The sequence below is a fragment of the Entelurus aequoreus genome, linkage group LG13 (genome assembly GCF_033978785.1).
Source record: "Entelurus aequoreus isolate RoL-2023_Sb linkage group LG13, RoL_Eaeq_v1.1, whole genome shotgun sequence".
NCBI classification, from domain to species: domain Eukaryota; kingdom Metazoa; phylum Chordata; class Actinopteri; order Syngnathiformes; family Syngnathidae; genus Entelurus; species Entelurus aequoreus.
Window position 1 is genome coordinate 10,069,078 of NC_084743.1, and position 23,926 is coordinate 10,093,003.

Genomic DNA, 23,926 nt, shown 5'->3' on the forward strand with positions numbered 1-23,926 from the left:
CATGTGTGACAGATACAAACATGTGTAACAGATGCAAACATGTGTGACAAATACAAACATGTGTAACAGATACAAACATGTGTAACAGATACAAACATGTGTAACAAATACAAACATGTGTAACAGATACAAACATGTGTAACAAATACAAACATGTGTAACAGATACAAACATGTGTAACAGATACAAACATGTGTAACAAATACAAACATGTGTAACAGATACAAAGATGTGTAACAGATACAAACATGTGTAACAGATGCAAACATGTGTGACAAATACAAACATGTGTAACAGATACAAACATGTGTAACAAATACAAACATGTGTAACAGATACAAACATGTGTAACAGATACAAACATGTGTAACAGATACAAACATGTGTAACAAATACAAACATGTGTAACAGATACAAACATGTGTAACAAATACAAACATGTGTAACAGATATAAACACGTGTAACAGATACAAACATGTGTAACAAATACAAACATGTGTAACAGATACAAAGATGTGTAACACATAAAAACACGTGTAACACATAAAAACATGTGTGACAGATACAAACATGTGTAACAGATAAAACATGTGTGACGGATAAAAGTGTGTGCAAAGGATACAAACATGTGTAACAGATACAAACATGTGTAACAGATGCATACATGTGTAACAGATAAAACGTGTAACAGATACAAACATGTGTAACAGATACAAACATGTGTGACAGATAAAAGCGAGTGTAACGGATACAAACATGTGTAACATAATACATGTGTAACACATAAAAACATGTGTAACATAACACATGTGTAACAGATAAAACATGTGTAACAGATACAAACATCCGTAACAGATACAAATATGTGTAACACATAAAAATGTGTAACGGATACAACAACATGTGTAACAGATAAAAACAGGTGTAACAGATACAAAGATGTGTAACACATAAAAACGTGTAACGGATACAACAACATGTGTAACAGATAAAAACAGGTGTAACAGATACAAAGATGTGTAACAGATACAGAGATGTGTAACACATAAAACATGTGTAACAAATAAAAACATGTGTAACAGGTACAAACATGTGTGACCGATATAAACATGTGTAACATATATAAACATGTGTAACAGATAAAACATGTGTGACAGATAAAAGTGTGTAACGGATACAAACATGTGTAACAGATAAAAACAACTGTAACAGATACAAATATGTAACGTATAAACACGTGTGTAACAGATACATATCTGTACATGTATGACAGATAAAAGCATGTGTAACAGATACAAACATGTGTGACAGATACAAACATGTTTAACAGATACAAACATGTTTAACAGATACAGACATGTGTAACAGATACAAACATGTGTAACAGATACAAACATGTGTAACAGATACAGACATGTGTAACAGATACAAACATGTGTAACAGATACAAACATGTGTGACTGATACAAACATGTGTGACAGATACAAACATGTTTAACAGATACATGTGTAACAGATACAAACATGTGTGACAGATACAAACATGTTTAACAGATACAAACATGTTTAACAGATACATATGTAACAGATACAAACATGTGTAACAGATAAAACGTGTGACGGATAAAAGTGTGCGCAAAGAATACAAAGATGTGTTACAGATAAAAACAACTGTAACAGATACAAACATGTGTAACAGATACAAACATGTGTAACAGATGCATACATGTGTAACAGATAAAACATGTGTGACAGATAAAAGCGTGTGTAACGGATACAAAGATGTGTGACAGATACAAAGATGTGTAACATAAAAACATGTGTAACACATAACACATGTGTAACAGATACAAAGATGTGTAACACATAAAAACATTTGCAACAGATAAAAACGTGTAACAGATGCAAACAACTAACAGATAAAACATGTGTAACAGATACAAACATGTGTAACACATAAAACATGTGTAACAAATAAAAACATGTGTAACAGATACAAACATGTGTAACAGATAAAACTTGTGTGACTGATACAAACATGTGTAACAGATACAAACATGTGTAACAGATACAAACATGTGTAACAGATACAAACATGTGTAACAGATACAAACATGTGTAACAGATAAAACATGTGTAACAAATAAAAACATGTGTAACAGATACAAACATGTGTAACAGATACAAAGATGTGTAACAGATACAAAGATGTGTAACAGATACAAAGATGTGTAACAGATACAAACATGTGTAACAGATACAAACATGTGTAACAGATACAAAGATGTGTAACAGATACAAACATGTGTAACAGATACAAAGATGTGTAACAGATACAAACATGTGTAACAGATACAAACATGTGTAACAGATACAAAGATGTGTAACAGATACAAACATGTGTAACAGATACAAAGATGTGTAACAGATACAAACATGTGTAACAGATACAAACATGTGTAACAGATACAAAGATGTGTAACACATAAAAACATGTGTGACGGATACAAAGATGTGTAACAGATAAACACAACTTGTGTGCCAGATACAATCTGCCAACTCAGTGACGTCTCACACTGACTAATATCTGCCAGCTCACTAGTGATGTCTCACTCTGGAGTAAGATTGATAAGCTTATTAGTGATGTATCACTCAGAGATATTCTGGCTTCTCAGTCCACATTAGTGATATCTCACTGTGACTAATATTTGTCAGCTCATTAGTGATGTCTCACTCTGGGGTCAAATTAGTCAACTCAATAAAGTGATGTTTCACTCTGACTAATAATATTTGCCAACTCATTAGTGATGTCTCACACTGACTAATATTTGCCAACTCATTAGTGATGTCTCACACTGACTAATATTTGCCAACTCATTAGTGATGTCTCACACTGACTAATATTTGCCAACTCATTAGTGATGTCTCACACTGACTAATATTTGCCAACTCATTAGTGATGTCTCACACTGACTAATATTTGCCAACTCATTAGTGATGTCTCACACTGACTAATATTTGCCAACTCATTGGTAATGTCTCACTCTGACCAAAATCCACCAAATTAGTGACATCTCACTCTGACTAATATTTGCCGACTCACAAGTGATGTCTCACTCTGGGTAAAATATGTTTAAGTTCGTTATTAATGTCTCACTCTTGGTCAAACTTGTAAGCTCACAAGTGATGTCTCACTCTGAGTTATATTTGCCAGCTCACAAGTGATGTCTCACTCTGTAGGTTTAATTTTCTGATGACTGAAAAGATTCATTAGGAGAAGGTTTGTAAGATAATAGGAAATAAAAATCGTATTTCTTTGCTTGCAAAGTAAAATGGCGCCTCGTCGGCCTGCTAGCTAGCATGCGCTACAGTGAATAGCGGCGGCTAAGCTAGCAGCAGCAGCGTTGACAGCAAGTCTTCTTCACACTTTTGCACAGACGCTTTTCTTTCCCAGGTGACACGTGTGTGTGTGTGTGTGTGTGTGTGTGTGTGTGTGTGTGTGTGTGTGTGTGTGTGTGTGTGTGTGTGTGTGTGTGTGTGTGTGTGTGTGTGTGTGTGTGTGTGTGTGTGTGTGTGTGTGCGAGTGTGTGTGTGTGTGTGTGTGTGTGTGTGCGAGTGTGTGTGTGTGTGTGTGTGTGTGTGTGTGTGTGTGTGTGTGTGTGTGTGTGTGTGTGTGTGCGAGTGTGTGTGTGTGTGTGTGTGTGTGTGTGTGTGTGTGTGTGTGTGTGTGTGTGTGTGTGTGTGTGTGTGTGTGTGTGTGCAGCGCTGCCCTGTATCAGCTTTCAACAAGTGTCTTATTTTAGCCGCGGTGCTAATCGCAGCCACACGAGGAAGGAACTTGTCTTTGTCCTGGCGGGGACGTCCAGGAATAGCAACGCTGCGCTCGGCGCTCTGGGAAAAAAGTTGTGGAGTGACACGTCTGATTACAAGTCGTAAAAAATGATTGACGCTATTTTAATGCGACGTAAAAATCATACTTTGTGTTTTCACGCTCGTCCAAAGTGTGGCTACTTTTTTGTTGGCCCACCAAATATTTGTCATTTTATAAATTTTGGCTACTTTTTTGTTGTCCCACCAAATATTTGTCATTTTACAAATTTTGGCTACTTTTTTGTTGGCCCACCAAATATTTGTCATTCAATCAATTTTGGCTACTTTTTGTTGGCCCACCAAATATTTTTCATTTTATAAATTTTGGCTACTTTTTTGTTGTCCCACCAAATATTTGTCATTCAATCAATTTTGGCTACTTTTTGTTGGCCCACCAAATATTTGTCATTTTATAAATTTTGGCTACTTTTTTGTTGTCCCACCAAATATTTGTCATTTTACAAATTTTGGCTACTTTTTTGTTGGCCCACCAAATATTTGTCATTCAATCAATTTTGGCTACTTTTTGTTGGCCCACCAAATTTTTTTCACTTTATAAATTTTGGCTACTTTTTTGTTGTCCCACCAAATATTTGTCATTTCACAAATTTTGGGTACTTTTTGTTGGCCCACCAAATATTTTTCATTTTATAAATTTTGGCTACTTTTTTGTTGTCCCACCAAATATTTGTCATTTCACAAATTTTGGGTACTTTTTGTTGGCCCACCAAATATTTGTCATTTTATAAATTTTGGCTACTTTTTTGTTGTCCCACCAAATATTTGTCATTTCACAAATTTTGGGTACTTTTTGTTGGCCCACCAAATATTTGTCATTTTATAAATTTTGGCTACTTTTTTGTTGTCCCACCAAATATTTGTCATTTCACAAATTTTGGGTACTTTTTGTTGGCCCACCAAATATTTGTCATTTTATAAATTTTGGCTACTTTTTTGTTGTCCCACCAAATATTTGTCATTTCACAAATGTTGGGTACTTTTTGTTGGCCCACCAAATATTTGTCATTTTACAAATTTTGGCTACTTTTTTGTTGGCCCACCAAATATTTGTCATTCAATCAATTTTGGGTACTTTTTGTTGGCCCACCAAATATTTGTCATTTCACAAATTTTGGGTACTTTTTGTTGGCCCGCCAAATATTTGTCATTTTATAAATTTTGGCTACTTTTTTGTTGGCCCGTCAAATATTTGTCATTCAATCAATTTTGTCTACTTTTGTTAGCCCCCTTTGATCCCTCAGGCTGTACTGCATCAACAAGCCACATCAGTGTGTAAAGGATATCACCACATGGGCTCAGGAACACTTCAGAAAACCACTGTCAGTAACTACAGTTGGTCGCTACATCTGTAAGTGCAAGTTAAAACTCTACTATGCAAAGCCACAGCCATTTATCAACAACACCCAGAAACGCCGTCGGCTTCGCTGGGCCTGAGCTCATCTAAGATGGACTGATGCAAAGTGGAAAAGTGTTCTGTGGTCTGACCAGTCCACATTTCAAATTGTTTTTGGAAACTGTGGACGTCAAAGAGGAAAAGAACCATCCGGATTGTTCTAGGCGCAAAGTGTAAAAGGCAGCATGTGTGATGGTATGGGGGTGTATTAGTGGCCAAGACATGGGTAACTTACACATCTGTGAAGGCACCATTAATGCTGAAAGGTACATACAGGTTTTGGAGCAACGTTACCATGGACGCCCCTGCTTATTTCAGCAAGACAATGCCAAGCCACGTGTTACATCAACGTGGCTTCATAGTAAAAGAGTGCGGGTACTAGACTGGCCTGCCTGTAGTCCAGACATTGAAAATGTGTGGCACCTAAAATAGCAGAAGGGAGACTGTTGAACAACTTAAGCTGTACATCAAGCAAGAATGGGAAAGAATTCCACTTCAAAAATGTGTCTCCTCACTTCCCAAACCTCTACTGAGTGTTGTTAAAAGGAAAGGCCATGTAACACAGTGGTGAACATGCCCTTTCCCAACTACTTTGGCACGTGTTGCAGCCATGAAATTCTAAGTTAATTATTATTTGCCAAAAAAAAATAAAGTTTATGAGTTTGAACATGAAATATGTTGTCTTTGTAGCATATTCAACTGAATATGGCTTGAAAAGGATTTGCAAATCATTGTATTCCGTTTATATTTACATCTAACACCATTTCCCAACTCATATGGAAACGGGGTTTGTACATAAAAGTGTTTCCTTGCATCTATTAAACTTATCCACTTATATTTACAATCTGCAAAGTAGTGAAAACCCCGTCTAAAGCAGGAGTGTCAAACTGGTTTCCATTGAGGGCCACATGGCAGTTATGGTTGCTCTCAGAGGGCCACTTTAACAATGACTAATATATATATATATATATATATATATATATATATATATATATATATATATATATATATATATATATATATATAATACATTAACAATTTATTTTTTTGCATAAGCTGCAAAAAAAAGATTACAATTTTACTTTAAAAACTGGCAGCTCAGTCACCAGAATTTTAAATTAAAAGCAGTGGATTTTTTTTACAGCATATAAAAACATTTAAATAACTGGAATGGAATGGAAAAACAATAGCAGAGTTTTTAGTAATAACATTCAAGCAACAGAGCTGCCAGTTTTTGGTTTTTACTGTAAAATCTTGTTGTTTTAATGTTCTTTTTGTTGGTTTTTTAAGGTTTTAATGTCTTACTGTATATGGGAAAAAAAACAGTACCAAAGTTGATTTTAAGCTAAAAAAAAAAAAACTTAAAAAATGTAATCGTAAAATCTATTGTCAATTTTACACTCTACAATTTGATTGATCATTTGTTTTGAAATCATAATTCCAGCAGATATTTAAGTACGGTATTTATCTTTATTTAAAAAAAAATATTTTTGGAATACATGATAATATAATATTTTGATTTTGAATTTTAAAAGATATGCAATTGCATGCAGTACATTTTTTTATGTCAAAAGGGAAAGAAGAAATATATTTAGTAAGAAAAGATGAAGCATTTGGTAACACTTTAGTACGGGGAACATATTCTGAGTAACAAAGACTTCATTTAGAGTTATTTGGACACGAGGGGAACGTATAAGGGTGAGGGTGAGGGTGAGGGTTACTAATACCGTATTTCCTTGAATAGCCGCAGGGGCGCTAATTAATTTAAAACCTCCTGTCACTCCGGCGCTTACCAGAAGCCTGCGGGATGGGCAAGCATGCGCTAATTATTTTAAAACCTCTTCTCACTCCGGCGCTTACCTTATCATGAAAAGCACATTTAATTAAAAAAAACCGTTATTGTTTTACCTTTAGGTATAAATGAGTCCATGCCAGCTCATTTTGAAGAAAAGCATCGATATAGAAGTCTTCCTTATCTTTCTTCAGTTTTAAAAGTCTCTCTGTCTCAATGGAGATCTTCCTTTTAAGTATGACCTCCTGCTTCGATTGAAAGTCCAGTTAAAAAAAATGTTTTATTTTAGATATGTAATCCTGCATGTTAAAAGTCCAAGCAAACAATGGCTGTGCACTCTTGCTGCCTGTTGTCTTCTTCTGCAGCACTCTTCTGCAGTACCAGCAGTCGCAAGAAGGATCATTAGCGCCCTCTACCACCAGGAGGCGGGAGTCATTTAATGACTCATATTTGACCCGGCGGAAGTGCCAAGCATGCGCTAATTATTTTGCGAAACGAGTTTGACCCGGCTGTAATTCGAGGCATGCGAATACCATATTTCCGGCGCCAATTCAAGGAAATACGGTAAGCAATAATTCTGAGGTTATTGAGGGAAGACTCTTAGTTAATGGCTTACTGCTTGTATATAATTAGGCCATGCAGAATAAGCCATTAATAAGTACTTAATAATGACTAATTAAGAGCCAATATGTTACTAATTTGCATGTTAACAAGCAACTAATTAATGGTGAATATGTTCCCCATACTAAAGTGTTACCAAGCATTTATTATTTCCAGGCTTTCGTGGGCCACATCAAATAATGTGGCGGGCCAGATTTGGCCCCCGGACCTTAAGTTTGACATCGGTGCTCTAAAGTGTCACAAATTCAGTCGGCCATTTTGAATATTCCATTCCGAATACCTTTGTTAATTTCCGTAGATGGACAACAAAGTAGTGGCGCTTCTGCACTCTGACCATATTATTAGGTCAGTCATACTGGAAATACGCAGTAATTGTAAAGAGACATCATTGACAATCCTTATGTAAGACAAGAACACATATGCTTGTTTTATGCATTCCAAATGGTAAATAAAGATCTAACCTCTCATTATACTCTGTAAAAAGTGCCAACAATACTCCATTGACATGTGGAGGGCTGAAAATGAACCAAATATGAGTGATATTGTTATTACAAGCGCTAACGCAGACGGACTATTTTAGCACCGCATTGATAGCAGTGAGCTAATGCTAGCTTACGCTGCTATTGTTGACACACTGTAAGCTGATGGCTTCTTCTGCTTGGTCTCAAACTTGCAAAAAGTCAATTGTGGATTATAATTCATGCATTTCTCACCTGCTAGTAGACAAATGTGACCACGGACCGACCGGCTGGTCCACTTTCACATCCCCTAAGGTGGCATAACGGACCCCAAAAAGAAACACTTTTTGAGGATTGCGACTGATTCTTCATCTAAACGGGATTATGTTAGCGTCCCGTCGGTCGAGTGGAAATATTGCAGTAAGTGTTTGTTTTATAATGGTTAGTTTGTATGTCTAGCACCTAGCAATGATGCTAATGCTATAGTGTCACAATAAAACCGCATCCATCGACTCGGCTTCTAAAACCTCTCATCCTCTTTGTGTTCGGGCTCAAAAATAATAAATCCTGGATCATAATTTGTCGGCTCTCGCAAAGTCTGCTTGATTAGTACTGTTGTTGATGGGGAAGGGATCTGTGGTTCCTCCTCTACGTCACACTATCACGTGACTGGCTTTATCGTTATCTCTCAAAATGACTCAGGAATCTCTCTGAGATTGATACTATTTTATATAAAACACACACACACACACACACACACACACACACACACACACACACACACACACACACACACACACACACACACACACACACACACACACGTTACATAAGAACATATTTTTTAACTTGTATTTTCTCTTCAGTTCAGCATTGAAACAAAATGAAGTAAAAAAAAAAAGTTACTTTCTCACTTAATCATATATTGATGATTTTATTAACTATATAATAATTACATTATTGATAATGACTCAATTAACTATATACTAATTACATTTAATTACATTATTGATAATGACTTTATTAACTATATACTAATTACATTATTGATGACTTTATTAACTATATAATAATTATATTTAGTTAGTTACATTATTCATGATGAATTAACTATATAATAGTTATATTTTATTTCATTATAGATGATGACTTTATCAACTATATAATTATATTGAATTTAATTATTGATGATGACTTTATTAACTATATAATAATTATATTTAATTTCATTATTCATGACTTTATTAACTATATAATTATATTACATTTAATTATTGATGACTTTATTAACTATATAATTATATTACATTTAATTAATGCTGATGACTTTATTAACTATATAATAATTATATTTAATTTAATTATTGATGATGACTTTATTAACTATATAATTATATTAAATTGAATTATTGATGATGACTTTATTAGTTATATAATTATATTACATTTAATTAATGCTGATGACTTTATTAACTATATAATAATTATATTTAATTTAATTATTGATGATGACTTTATTAGTTATATAATTATATTACATTTAATTAATGCTGGTGACTTTATTAACTATATAATAATTATATTTAATTTAATTATTGATGGCTTTATTAACTATATAATAATCATATTTTATTTAATTATTAATGATGACTTTATTAACTATATAATTATATTGAATGTAATTGTTGATGACTTTATTAACTATATAATTATATTACATTTAATTAATGCTGATGACTTTATTAACTATATAATAATTATATTTAATTTCATTATTCATGATGACTTTATTAACTATATAATTATATTACATTTAATTAATGCTGATGACTTTATTAACTATATAATAATTATATTTAATTTAATTATTCATGATGACTTTATTAACTATATAATTATATTAAATTTAATTATTGATGACTTTATGAACTATATAATTATATTACATTTAATTAATGCTGATGACTTTATTAACTATATAATAATTATATTTAATTTAATTATTGATGATGACTTTATTAACTATATAATTACTTTAAATTTAATTATTGATGATGACTTTATTAGTTATATAATTATATTACATTTAATTAATGCTGATGACTTTATTAACTATATAATAATGATATTTAATTTAATTATTCATGATGACTTTAACTATATAATTATATTACATTGAATTATTGATGACTTTATTAACTATATAATTATATTACATTTAATTAATGCTGATGACTTTATTACCTATATAATAATTATATTTAATTTAATTATTGATGATGACTTTAACTATATAATTATATTAAATGTAATTATTGATGATGACTTTATTAGTTATATAATTATATTACATTTAATTAATGCTGATGACTTTATTAACTATATAATAATTGTATTTAATTTAATTATTGATGGCTTTATTAACTATATAATAATTATATTTAATTTAATTATTGATGATGACTTTATTAACTATATAATTATATTGAATTTAATTAATGCTGATGACTTTATTAACTATATAATAATGATATTTAATTTCATTATTCATGATGACTTTATTAACTATATAATTATATTACATTTGATTAATGCTGATGACTTTATTAACTATATAATAATTATATTTAATTTCATTATTCATGATGACTTTATTAACTATATAATTATATTAAATTTAATTATTGATGACTTTATCAACGACTTTATTAACTATATAATTATATTAAATGTAATTATTGATGATGACTTTATTAGTTGTATAATTATATTACATTTAATTAATGCTGATGACTTTATTTATATAATAATTATATTTAATTTAATTATTGATGACTTTATTAACTATATAATAATTATATTTAATTTAATTATTGATGATGACTTTATCAACTATATCATTATATTACGTTTAATTAATGCTGATGACTTTATTAACTATATAATAATTATATTTTATTTAATTATTGATGACTTTATTAACTATATAATAATTATATTTAATTTAATTATTGATGATGACTTTATCAACTATAAAATAATTATATTTAATTTAATTATTGATGATGACTATTAACTATATAATAATTATTTTTAATTTCGTTATTGATGACTCTTTTTAACTATATAATAATTATATTTAATTACATTATTGATAACTTTATTAACTATATAATAATTATATTTAATTTCATTGTTGATAACTTTATTAACTATAAAATAATTATATGTAATTACATTATTTATGATGACTTAATTAACTATATAATCATGATATTGTTGTATATAATGTTATAATATGGCTTCATCGTTATCTCAAAATGACTCAGGAATCTCTCTGAGATTGAAACTATATTGATCAGATCTGTTTGGAGTCATAAATCATATATATATATATATATATACATACACAATATGTGTCTTTCCACTCTGTTACTATATTGTTGTGTGTCCTGGGCCAATCAAAAGCACGCAGACACACAATAAAATGCATAAAAAAGGTAAAAATGTAACATTGTTGAATCAAAAAAATGGACATTTTGCTGGTTTTAATTGAATTGAAATGTTCTTTATGTTCTCACTGATTGACCTTTTTAGGGGGAACTTTGATGTTGAAATTCCTGTACAGAAAGTTTTTATTTGTGCACGTTGAATGTGGTGTGCTGGCAGGGGCGTGGTGTGTGTGTGTGTGTGTGTGTGTGTGTGTGCGTGTGTGTGTGTGCGTGCGTGTGTGTGTGTCCCTGCATTGTGACGGTGCAGACATGGCTGGCGGCAGCAGCCGCGTCCTCCCCTGAAGCGCAGCTTGTTTTTGTTTTTCTTTGCTCTTTTCACGGCACAAGTTGTGGGTCAGAGGTCACCTGAGTCGTCGCGGTGGTGGTGTGGGACGTCTGGAGTGTGTGCGCGCGCGTGTGCGTCTTCACCCTCAGAGGACGTGTGAGGATGGCCGAGCGCCGGGCTTGCCCCCCTTGACAGGTGACCACTTCTGCAGGTAAAAGTACACAACTACACACAACATGTGAGGAACACACACACACACACACACACTAAAGTGCACTCTGGCAGCCTCTGCATTGTCACTATAGTGTGTGTGTGTGTGCGTGTCCCGGCAGGCATTGATACAACATTGATCATACGTACATGTCCTTTAAAAGTGATGTTGAAACAAGCTTGCAAAATAGTTGTGTTTGTACATTAACACAACGTTGTTGGTTGGGAAAATGACCACATTTCAATGTTAAATCAACGTCACAACTTGACATTGATTAAACGTTATATTCAAGCTGTAGAATATCAGTCGGTAAATGACCAAATTTCAATGTCAAATCAAGGTCACAGGCCGTTATTGATTAAAAGTGGTGAAAAAGATGTTGTTTCAACGTTGTGTTGACTTGTTGAAAGTCAGGAGCTCATTCAACAACTTATCAACGTTGTTTCAATGTCTTCTGTCTGCTGCCTTATAGGTGTGTGTGTGTGTGTGTGTGTGTGTGTGTGACTTCACACACGCCGTCACTCACTTTTGCTCACCTTGTGGTATGCTAAGTGTGCAACATTGTGAAAAGGAGCAGGTAGAAGCACAGCTCATTCCTCCTTGAAAGTGCAAAGGCAGCAGAAAATCAAGTTGATGGCATCATTGCAATAAAGAATGAGCAACAAATGTTCTCCCTGCAGGTGTGACAAACTGCACTCCATGGATTTATTCTTCTTGAAACAACCACTTAGTAAGTTTTACTTTCGCTTTCATTTCATTCTGGAGTTGTTTTTTTATCCTTTGATGTCCGCTTTTAGGACTGACAGCAGGCGTTGCTTTCATCACACACACACACACACACACACACACACACACACACACACACACACACACACACACACACACACACACACACACGCACACACGCGTTACATAAGAACATATTTTTTAACTTGTATTTTCTCTTCGGTTCAGCAATGAAACAAAATGAGGTAAAAAAAAAAAAAAAAGTTACTTTCTCACTCAATCATATATTGATTTTATTAACTATATAATAATTACATTATTGATAATTACTTTATTAACTATATAATAATTATATTTAATTATTGATGACTTGATTAACTATATAATAATTATATTTAATTTCATTATTGATGATGACTTTTTTAACTATATAATTATATAAAATTGTATTATTGATGATGATTTTATTAACTATATAATTATATTAAATGTAATTATTGATGACTTTATTAACTATATAATAATCATATCAAATGTAATTATTGATGATGACTTTATTAACTATATAATAATTATATTTAATTGAATTATTGATAATAACTTTATTAACTATATAATTATATTACATTTAATTAATGCTGATGACTTTATTAACTATATAATAATTATATTTAATCTAATTATTGATGATGACTTTATCAACTATGTATTAATTATATTGAATTTCATTATTTATGATGACTTAATTAACTATATAATTATATTTAATTTCATTGTTGATGATGACTTTATTAACTATGTAATAATTATATTTAATTACATTATTTATGATGACTTAATTAACTACATAATAATTATATTTAATGACTGTCATTATAATTTGTTTACAATATTTACAGAGATAATAAAAGTATTTATTTGACATAATTACAGTAATATTACAAATTATATAGATTCATATTTGACACAATTACATGAGCCTAATAATTATTACAGTAATTATCTATATTACAGTATTAAGTGTTTACTATTTGACATAATAACAATAGTCTAATAATTATTACAGTAATTATCTATATTACAGTATTAATAGTGTTTACTATTTGACATAATAACAATAGTTTGCATTCATATTTGACACAATTACATGAGCCTAATAATTATTACAGTAATTATCTATATTACAGTATTAATAGTTTACTATTTGACATAATAACAATAGTTTGCATTCATATTTGACATAATTACAATAATTAGTGTTTGTTAACATTTGACAAATTACAATAATAGTGTTTAATAATATTTGACATAATTACAATTATAGTGTTTAATATTTGACATAATTACAATGATAGTGTTTATTCATATTTGACATCATTACAATAATAATAGTTTAATATTTGACATAATTACAATAATAGTGTTTATTAATGTTTGACAAAATTACAATAATACTGTTTATTAATATTTGACATAATTACAATAATAATAGTGTTTATTAATAGTTGACATAATTACAATAACAATAGTGTTTATTAAAATTGGACATAATTAGTTATAAAGTTTTTATTATTTGACATAATTACAATAGCGTGTATTAATATTTGACATAATTACAATATTGTTAATTAATATTTGACATAATTTCAGTTATAAGTGTTTATTAATATTTTACATTATTACAATAGTGTTTATTAATATTTGACAAATTACAATAATAGTGTTTAATAATATTTGACATAATTACAATGATAGTGTTTATTCATATTTGACATCATTACAATAATAATAGTGTTTATTAATATTTTACATAATTACAATAATAGTGTTTATTAATGTTTGACAAAATTATAATTATACTGTTTATTAATATTTGACATAATTACAATAATAATAGTGTTTATTAATAGTTGACATAATTACAATAATAATAGTGTTTATTAAAATTGGACATAATTACAGTTATAACGTTTTTATTATTTGACATAATTACAATAGCGTGTATTAATATTTGACATAATTACAATATTGTTAATTAATATTTGACATAATTTCAGTAATAAGTGTTTATTAATATTTGACATTATTACAATAGTATTTATTAATATTTGACATAATTACAATAGTGTTTATTATTATTTGACATAATTACAGTTATGAAGTGTCTGTTAATATTTGACATACTTATAATAATAATAGTGTTTATTAATATTTGACGTAATTACAATAATAGTGTTTATTAATATTTGACATAATTAAAGTTATAAAGTGTCAGTTAATATTTGACATAATTACAATAATAATAGTGTTTATTAATATTAGACATAATTACAATGTGATGTACAGTGCAGACAGTTGTGCACTGCTCTATTTCATCGTGTGTGTGTGTGTGTGTGTGTGTGTGTGTGTGTGTGTGTGTGTGTGTGTGTGTGTGTGTGTGTGTTTTGCAGCAAGATAATGCTGATGTCAGCACATGCCTGCTGTCCAGTGGAGCGGTGAGCGAGGTTAGCACGCTACACAGCGAGCTGGGGGGGTGACAGAAAAAGGGAGGTTAGAATATATCATATTTATATATTTTATTTATTTGTATTATATACTTTTTGTATTTGCATTATAGTTATATTATTATATTTTATATTTACATTATAGTATTATAAACCTACATATTTATATTATATTTTATATGACATTTACATATTTTTTTATATTTTTATTTTATATTTAAATCTTTTCTATAGTTATGTTACATAACATGTAACATAATATGTTGACATTTTTTTACCCACAAATACTTATTATATTCAATAGATATAAAAAATGTGTTTAAGTACACACACACACACACACACACACACACACACACACACACACACACACATCATATTTGCACGCAATTAATATTTGATTAAAATATGTTGCATAAATAATATAAATGTTACATTAATAATATTGAATAAAACATGTTACATTAATAATATTGAATAAAATATGTTACATTAATGTTTAAGAAAAAGATGTTACATTAATAATATTGAATAAAAATGTTACATTAATAATATTGAATAAAACATTTTTTACATTAATATTGAATAAAATATGTTACATTAATAATATTGAATAAAAATGTTACATTAATATTATTGAATAAAACATTTTTTACATTAATATTGAATAAAATATGTTACATTAATAATATTGAATAAAAATGTTACATTAATATTATTGAATAAAACATTTTTTACATTAATATTGAATAAAATATGTTACATTAATAATATTGAATAAAAATGTTACATTAATAATATTGAATAAAACATTTTTTACATTAATATTGAATAAAATATGTTACATTAATATTCAAGAAACATATGTTACATTAATAATATTGAATAAAACATTTTTTACATTAACATTGAATAAAATATGTTACATTAATAATATTGAATAAAAATGTTACATTAATAATATTGAATAAAACATTTTTTACATTAATATTGAATAAAATATGTTACATTAATATTTAAGAAAAATATGTTACATTAATAATATTGAATACATTTTTTTTTACATTAATATTGAATAAAATATGTTACATCAATAATATTGAATACAAATGTTACATTAATAATATTGAATAAAACATTTTTTACATTAATATTGAATAAAATATGTTACATTAATATTTAAGAAAAATATGTTACATTAATAATATTGAATATAACATTTTTTACATTAATATTGAATAAAATATGTTACATTAATAATATTGAATAAAAATGTTACATTAATTATATTGAATAAAACATTTTTTACATTAATATTGAATAAAATATGTTACATTAATATTTAAGAAAAATATGTTACATTAATAATTTTGAATACAACATTTTTTACATTAATATTGAATAAAATATGTTACATTAATAATATTGAATAAAAATGTTACATTAATAATATTGAATAAAACATTTTTTACATTAATATTGAATAAAATATGTTACATTAATAATATTGAATAAACATGTTACATTAATAATATTGAATACAACATTTTTTACATTAATATTGAATAAAATATGTTACATTAATATTTAAGAAAAATATGTTACATAAATAATATTGAATAAAACATTTTTTACATTAATATTGAATAAAATATGTTACATTAATAATATTGAATAAAAATGTTACATTAATATTATTGAATAAAACATTATTTACATTAAGATTGAATAAAATATGTTACATTAATAATATTGAATAAAAATGTTACATTAATATTAGTGAATAAAACATTTTTTACATTAATATTGAATAAAATATGCTACATTAATAATATTGAATAAAAATGTTACATTAATAATATTGAATAAAACATTTTTTACATTAATATTGAATAAAATGTTACATTAATATTCAAGAAAAATATGTTACATTAATAATATTGAATAAAACATTTTTTACATTAATATTGAATAAAATATGTTACATTAATAATATTGAATAAAAATGTTACATTAATAATATTGAATAAAACATTTTTTACATTAATATTGAATAAAATATGTTACATTAATAATATTGAATACATTTTTTACATTAATATTGAATAAAATATGTTACATTAATAATATTGAATAAAAATGTTACATTAATAATATTGAATAAAACATTTTTTACATTAATATTGAATAAAATATGTTACATTAATAATATTGAATAAAAAATGTTTTACATTAATATTGAATAAAATATGTTACATTAATATTTAAGAAAAATATGTTACATTAATAATATTGAATAAAACATTTTTACATTAATATTGAATAAAATATGTTACATTAATAATATTGAATAAAACATTTTTACATGAATAATAATGAAAAAAATATGTTACATTAATATTTAAGAAAAATATGTTACATTAATAATATTGAATGAAAATATGTTAATTAATATTTTAACATTTGGCAACGTTGGTCATGATCCTGATCTGGGATCTGTGGTCATGGTCTTGATCCGAGATCTATGGTCATGGTCCTGATTTGACATCTGTAGTCATGGACTTCATGTAGTCATCTTCCTGATCTGGGATCTGTAGCCAAGGTCCAGCAGATAGGTGGTCATAGTCCTGATCTAATGTCTGTAGTCACGGTTCTGGTCTGAGGTCTTGAAGTCGTGGTACTGATCTGAGATCTGTGGTCATGTTCCAGCACATCTGTAGTCATGGACCTCATGTGGGATCCGTAGTCATCGTCCTGATCTGGGATCTGTAGTCATCGTCCTGATCTGGGATCTATAGTCAAGGTCCAGCAGATGTGTGGCCTGGTCCTGATGTCTGTAGTCACAGTCCTGATCTGAGGTCTTGAAGTCTTGGTCCTGATCTGAAGTCATAGTTCTAAACTAAGATCGGCAATCATGGTACTGATCTGGGATATGCGGTCATGTTCCATCAGATCTGTAGTCATGGTCCTTAGCTGAGTTCTATAGTCATAGTCCTGATCTAAAATATGTAGTCATGGTCCTGATCTGAGACCTGTGGTCATGGTCCTAAACTAAGATCTGTAATCATGGTACTGATCTATAGCTGAGTTCTATAGTCATAGTCCTGGGTTGAGGTCTATGGTCATGGTCCTGATCTAAGAACTGCAGTCATGGTCCTGATCTTGGATCTGTGGTCATGGTCCAACAGATCTGTAGTCATGGTCCTTACCTGAGATCTATAATCATAGTCCTAATCTAAGATCTGTAGTCATGGTACTGATCTGAGATCTGTGGTCATGGTCCTGACTAAGATCTGTAGTCATGGTCCTGATCTTGGATCCGTGGTCATAGTCCAACAGATCTGTAGTCATGGTCCTGATCTTGGATCTGTGGTCAAGGTCCAACAGATCTGTAGTCATGGCCCTTAGCTGAGATCTATAGTCATAGTCGTGATCTAAAATCTGTAGTCATGGTCCTGAACTTGGATCTGTGGTCTTGGTCCTTAGCTAAGATCTATAGTCATAGTCCTGTTCTAAAATCTGTAGTCATGGTCCCGATCGTGGATCTGTGGTCATAGTCCTGATCTAAGGTCTGTAGTCGGGGTCATGATCCGGGATATGTGGTCATAGTCCTAAACTAAGATCTGTAATAATGGTCCTGATCTTGGATCTGTGGTCATGGTCCAACAGATCTGTAGTCATGGTCCTTACCTGAGATCTATAATCTGTAGTGATGTACTGATCTAAGCTCTGTGGTCATGGTTGAACAGATCTGTAGTCGTGGTCCTTAGCTGAGAACTATAATCATAATCCTGAGCTATGATCTGTAGTCATGGTCCTGACCTTGGATATGTGGTCATAGTCCTGAGCTATGGTCTGTAGTCATGGTCCTGATCTTGGATCTGTGGTCATAGTCCTGAGCTATGATCTGTAGTCATGGTCCTGATCTTGGATCTGTGGTCATAGTCCTTAGCTGAGAGCTATAGTCATAGTCCTGATCTAAAATCTGTAGTCATGGTACTGATCTGAGATATGTAGTCACGGTCCTGATCTTGGATCTGTGGTCCAGCAGATTATGAGGTGTTGAATCCTGGGTTGAGGTCTGAGCTGTGGTACCAAAGTGAAAGTAACCTCCTGCTCTCTCCCCCCTGCAGAAGCTACTTTGCGGTGAAGAATGGGCGACTGGAGCTTTCTGGGGCGTCTGCTGGAGAATGCCCAGGAGCACTCCACAGTCATCGGCAAGGTGTGGCTGACGGTCCTCTTCATCTTCAGGATCCTGGTGCTGGGCGCCGCCGCCGAGGACGTGTGGGGCGACGAGCAGTCCGACTTCACGTGCAACACGCAGCAGCCCGGCTGCGAGAACGTGTGCTACGACCAGGCCTTCCCCATCTCGCACACCCGCTTCTGGGTGCTGCAGATCATCTTCGTGTCCACACCCACGCTCATCTACCTGGGACACGTGCTGCACATCGTGCGCATGGAGGAGAAGCGCAAGGAGAAGGAGGAGAGCGTGCGCAAAGTCAACCGCTTCCAGGAGAAGGCCCTGTTTTTTAAGGACAGCGAGGACGATGGCGGGACTAAAAGGGAGAAGCCCCCAATCAGGGACGAACACGGGAAAATCCGCATCCGGGGTGCCTTGCTGCGCACGTACGTGCTCAATATCATCTTCAAGACCCTCTTCGAGGTGGGCTTCATCCTGGGTCAGTACTTCCTGTACGGCTTCCGGCTGAGGCCGCTCTACAAGTGCGCCCGCTGGCCCTGCCCCAACACCGTGGACTGCTTTATCTCGCGGCCCACCGAGAAGACCATTTTTATCATTTTCATGCTTGTGGTGGCGTGCGTGTCGCTTTTCCTCAACCTGCTGGAGATCTACCACCTGGGCTGGAAGAAGCTCAGGCAGGGCGTGACTACCGGCTTCACGCCGGAGCAAGGCTCGGTGCGCCGGGACCACGCCCAGCCCGGGTGTTCTGCCCCGAGGACCGGGGGATACCCCTCGAAGTACATGGACGTGACGGCTGGAAGCGGGGCTTTCCTGCCTCGCGCGCCGCCCACGGGGGCGGAGTTTAAGGTGGGCAACCTCCAGCGGGAGGAGGCCCTCCGCCAGCACAACCCCGCCTCCCACTACTACATCAGCAACAACAACAACCACAGGTTGGCCGCGCAGCAGAACTGGGCCAACTTGGCCACAGAGCAGCAGACTCTGGAGATGAAGGCTACCACCCCCACCCTGTCCTCGTCTTCCTCATCTGCCGGCACCCAGCTGCCTACTGACGAGGCCCCGCCTCCTTCCTTGATCAGCACCAGCCCGGCCCCTGGCAGCTGTGGCGAGGGAAAAAGCGATCCGGATGATAACCATTCCACCACCGCGGTGGAGATGCACAAGCCTCCGCTAACGGTCACCACGGACCCCCGGCGGCTGAGCCGGGCCAGCAAGAGCAGCAGCGTCCGGGCCCGACCCGATGACCTGGCGGTATAAACGTCTGTCCCTGCTAAAGCACGCCGTGGTAGGCGGAGCCAAGGACATGATCTGGCGTCAACACCAGAAAGATCGGCTTTTCTTCTGGACTAATTAGCGACGCCTCCTAGAGAGCTCGTGTAGTGACAGGGGGGGGTTAGACACCCACAATGCACCTGGCCACGCCCCCTGGAGGAAGGGGGGGGGTTTAGACACCCACAATGCATCTGGCCACGCCCCCTGATGTGACGCAAACGTCCACACGGCGGCTGTCGTGATTGAAGACGTTAGCTGTGTCTCAAATGATGTACTTCTGTACTCACACTTAGCATGTTGAGTGCACTTAGCATGTTAAGTGTATTTGTCATGTTAAGTGCACTTAGCATGTTGAATGCGCTTAAGTGCACTCGACATGCTACGGTACGTGCACTTTGCCTTTTAAGTGCACGTAGCATGATGAGGGCAATCAACATGTTGCATGCACTTAGCATGTTAAGTGCGGTTATTACATTGAAGGCATTTAGCTTGTTAAGTGCACTTAGTATGTTGAAATGCACTTAATAAGTGCACTTTGCATTTTGAGTGCACATAACATGATGAGTGCACTCAGTATGTTGAGTGCAGTGGGCATGTTGAGGGCATTTTGCGTGCGCTTAGCATGTTAATTACGCCAAGTATGTTGAGTGCACTTAGTATGTTGAGTGTGCTTATTATATTGAGGGCATTTAGCTTGTTGAGTGCACTTAGTATGTTGAGTGTGCTTATTATATTGAGGGCATTTAGCTTGTTGAGTGCACTTAGTATGTTGAGTGTGCTTATTATATTGAGGACATTTAGCTTGTTGAGTGCACTTAGTATGTTGAGTGCACTTATTTTATTGAGGGCATTTAGCTTGTTGAGTGCACTTAGTATGTTGAGTGCGCTTATTATATTGAGGGCATTTAGCTTGTTGAGTGCACTTAGTATGTTGAATGTGCTTAATAAGTGCACATATGATGAGTGAACTCAGTATGTTGACTGTACTTAGCATGTTGACTGCACTTGGCATGTTGAGGGCATTTTGTGTGCGCTTAGCATGTCAATTACGTGGAGTATGTTGAGTGCACTTAGTATGTTCAATGTGCTTAATAAGTGCACTTTGCATTTTGAGTGCACATAACATGATGAGTGCACTCAGTATGTTGAGTGCAGTGGGCATGTTGAGGGCATTTTGCGTGCGCTTAGCATGTTAATTACGCGGAGTATGTTGAGTGCACTTAGTATGTTGAGTGTGCTTATTATATTGAGGGCATTTAGCTTGTTGAGTGCACTTAGTATGTTGAATGTGCTTAATAAGTGCACATATGATGAGTGAACTAAGTATGTTGAGTGTACTTACCATGTTGACTGCACTTGGCATGTTGAGGGCATTTTGCGTGCGCTTAGCATGTTAATTACGCGGAGTATGTTGAGTGCACTTAGTATGTTGAATGTGCTTAATAAGTGCACATATGATGAGTGAACTCAGTATGTTGAGTGTACTTAGCATGTTGACTGCACTTGGCATGTTGAGGGCATTTTGTGTGCGCTTAGCATGTCAATTACGTGGAGTATGTTGAGTGCACTTAGTATGTTCAATGTGCTTAATAAGTGCACTTTGCATTTTGAGTGCACATAACATGAGTGCACTCAGTATGTTGAGTGCAGTGGGCATGTTGAGGGCATTTTGCGTGAGCTTAGCATGTCAATTATGCAGAGTATGTTGAGTGCACTTAGTATGTTGAGTGCGCTTATTGAGGGCATTTAGCTTGTTGAGTGCACTTAGTATGTTGAATGTGCTTAATAAGTGCACATATGATGAGTGAACTCAGTATGTTGAGTGTACTTAGCATGTTGACTGCATTTGGCATGTTGAGGGCATGTTGCGTGCGCTCAGCACGTTAATTACGCGGAGTATGTTGAGTGCACTTAGTATGTAGAGTGTGCTTATTATATTTAGGGCATTTAGCTTGTTGAGTGCACTTAGTATGTTCAATGTGCTTAATAAGTGCACTTTGCATTTGGAGTGCACATATGATGAGTGCACTCAGTATGTTGAGTGTACTTAGCATGTTGCCTGCACTTGGCATGTTGAGGGCATTTAACATGTGTGCTTAGCATGTTGTGTACTTAGTACATTGAGCGTGCTGAGCATTTTAAGTGGTCTTCCAATGTTGAGTGCACTGAGTACACTCTGCATGTTAAGTGCATTTAGTATGATGAGTGCATTTAGCATGTTAAGTATACTTAGTATGTTGAGTGCACTTAGCATGTCGAGTACACTTAACATGAGTGCACTTAGTACTGATAGAAGGAGGCTTCAATTGTCACCATCTTAATGGAATGAAAGTGTGTTGAAATATTTCTGCATGAAAAGACGTGAATCATTTCCAGTGAGATTGGGGACATTCAGTACGTAAGTACACACTATAATGTGTACTTCATGTAGACAAAGCCCACAATAAGTAAATATTCAAGTACTGTACACTTCAATCCACATACAAATGTTAGTAGGTGACTTTGCAAAGGAATAAAAAAGAAGTCAACATTTTCACTCCCACTGAAGTCACAGATGATTAGTGAGTGGAAAACATGTCAGCTGCTGGTATGAAGCAGACACGTCAACCTTTGACCCCACGGCGCCTACAATCCTTCCTGTTCCGTTAAAGTGTGTGTGTGTGTGTGTGTGTGTGTGTGTGTGTGTGTGTGTGTGTGTGTAAGAACAAGTTGATGTAAATGTTCATTTACCTCAAATGTTTACAAAATTGTTACTAAATAAAACATTTTTGTACCACATGAGTCCATGTCACTGACTTACATCTTCGTCTATCAGCTTTATATTGAACAATTACATTTTTGTACCCACTAAAATCAATTATTTAACATTTACATATGTTTATTGGCTTTATCTTTACATTTATATATTAATATTTAACAATACCATTTATGTACCACGTGTCCATGTCACTTACACTCTCACTAACTCAAATCAATTATTGAACATTTATTAGCTTTATATTAAATATATTTAACAATAAACTTTTTTGTACCACGTGTCCAAGTCACTAAAATCAACTACAGTATATTTATTCATATTCAT

The 23,926-nt window shown here is 33.0% G+C and overlaps 1 protein-coding gene across 4 annotated transcripts; it reads left to right on the plus strand.

Annotated features, from left to right (window-relative positions):
• The first annotated feature begins 11,926 nt into the window (after window positions 1–11,926).
• Window positions 11,927–23,532, plus strand: gja3 (gap junction protein, alpha 3). Of its 4 annotated transcripts, none has more exons than XM_062067430.1 (4): window positions 11,927–12,144; window positions 12,825–12,874; window positions 15,321–15,374; window positions 19,508–23,532. In XM_062067430.1, exon 4 carries the CDS (start codon window positions 19,528–19,530, stop codon window positions 20,827–20,829), a length of 1,302 nt encoding a protein of 433 aa, XP_061923414.1. In that variant the 5' UTR covers window positions 11,927–12,144; window positions 12,825–12,874; window positions 15,321–15,374; window positions 19,508–19,527; the 3' UTR covers window positions 20,830–23,532. The 4 variants fall into 4 exon arrangements, with proteins under 4 accessions (XP_061923414.1, XP_061923415.1, XP_061923416.1 ...); XM_062067431.1 differs by having other exon boundaries at window positions 11,927–12,128; XM_062067432.1 differs by lacking the exon at window positions 15,321–15,374.
• Window positions 23,533–23,926: the final 394 nt, after the last annotated feature.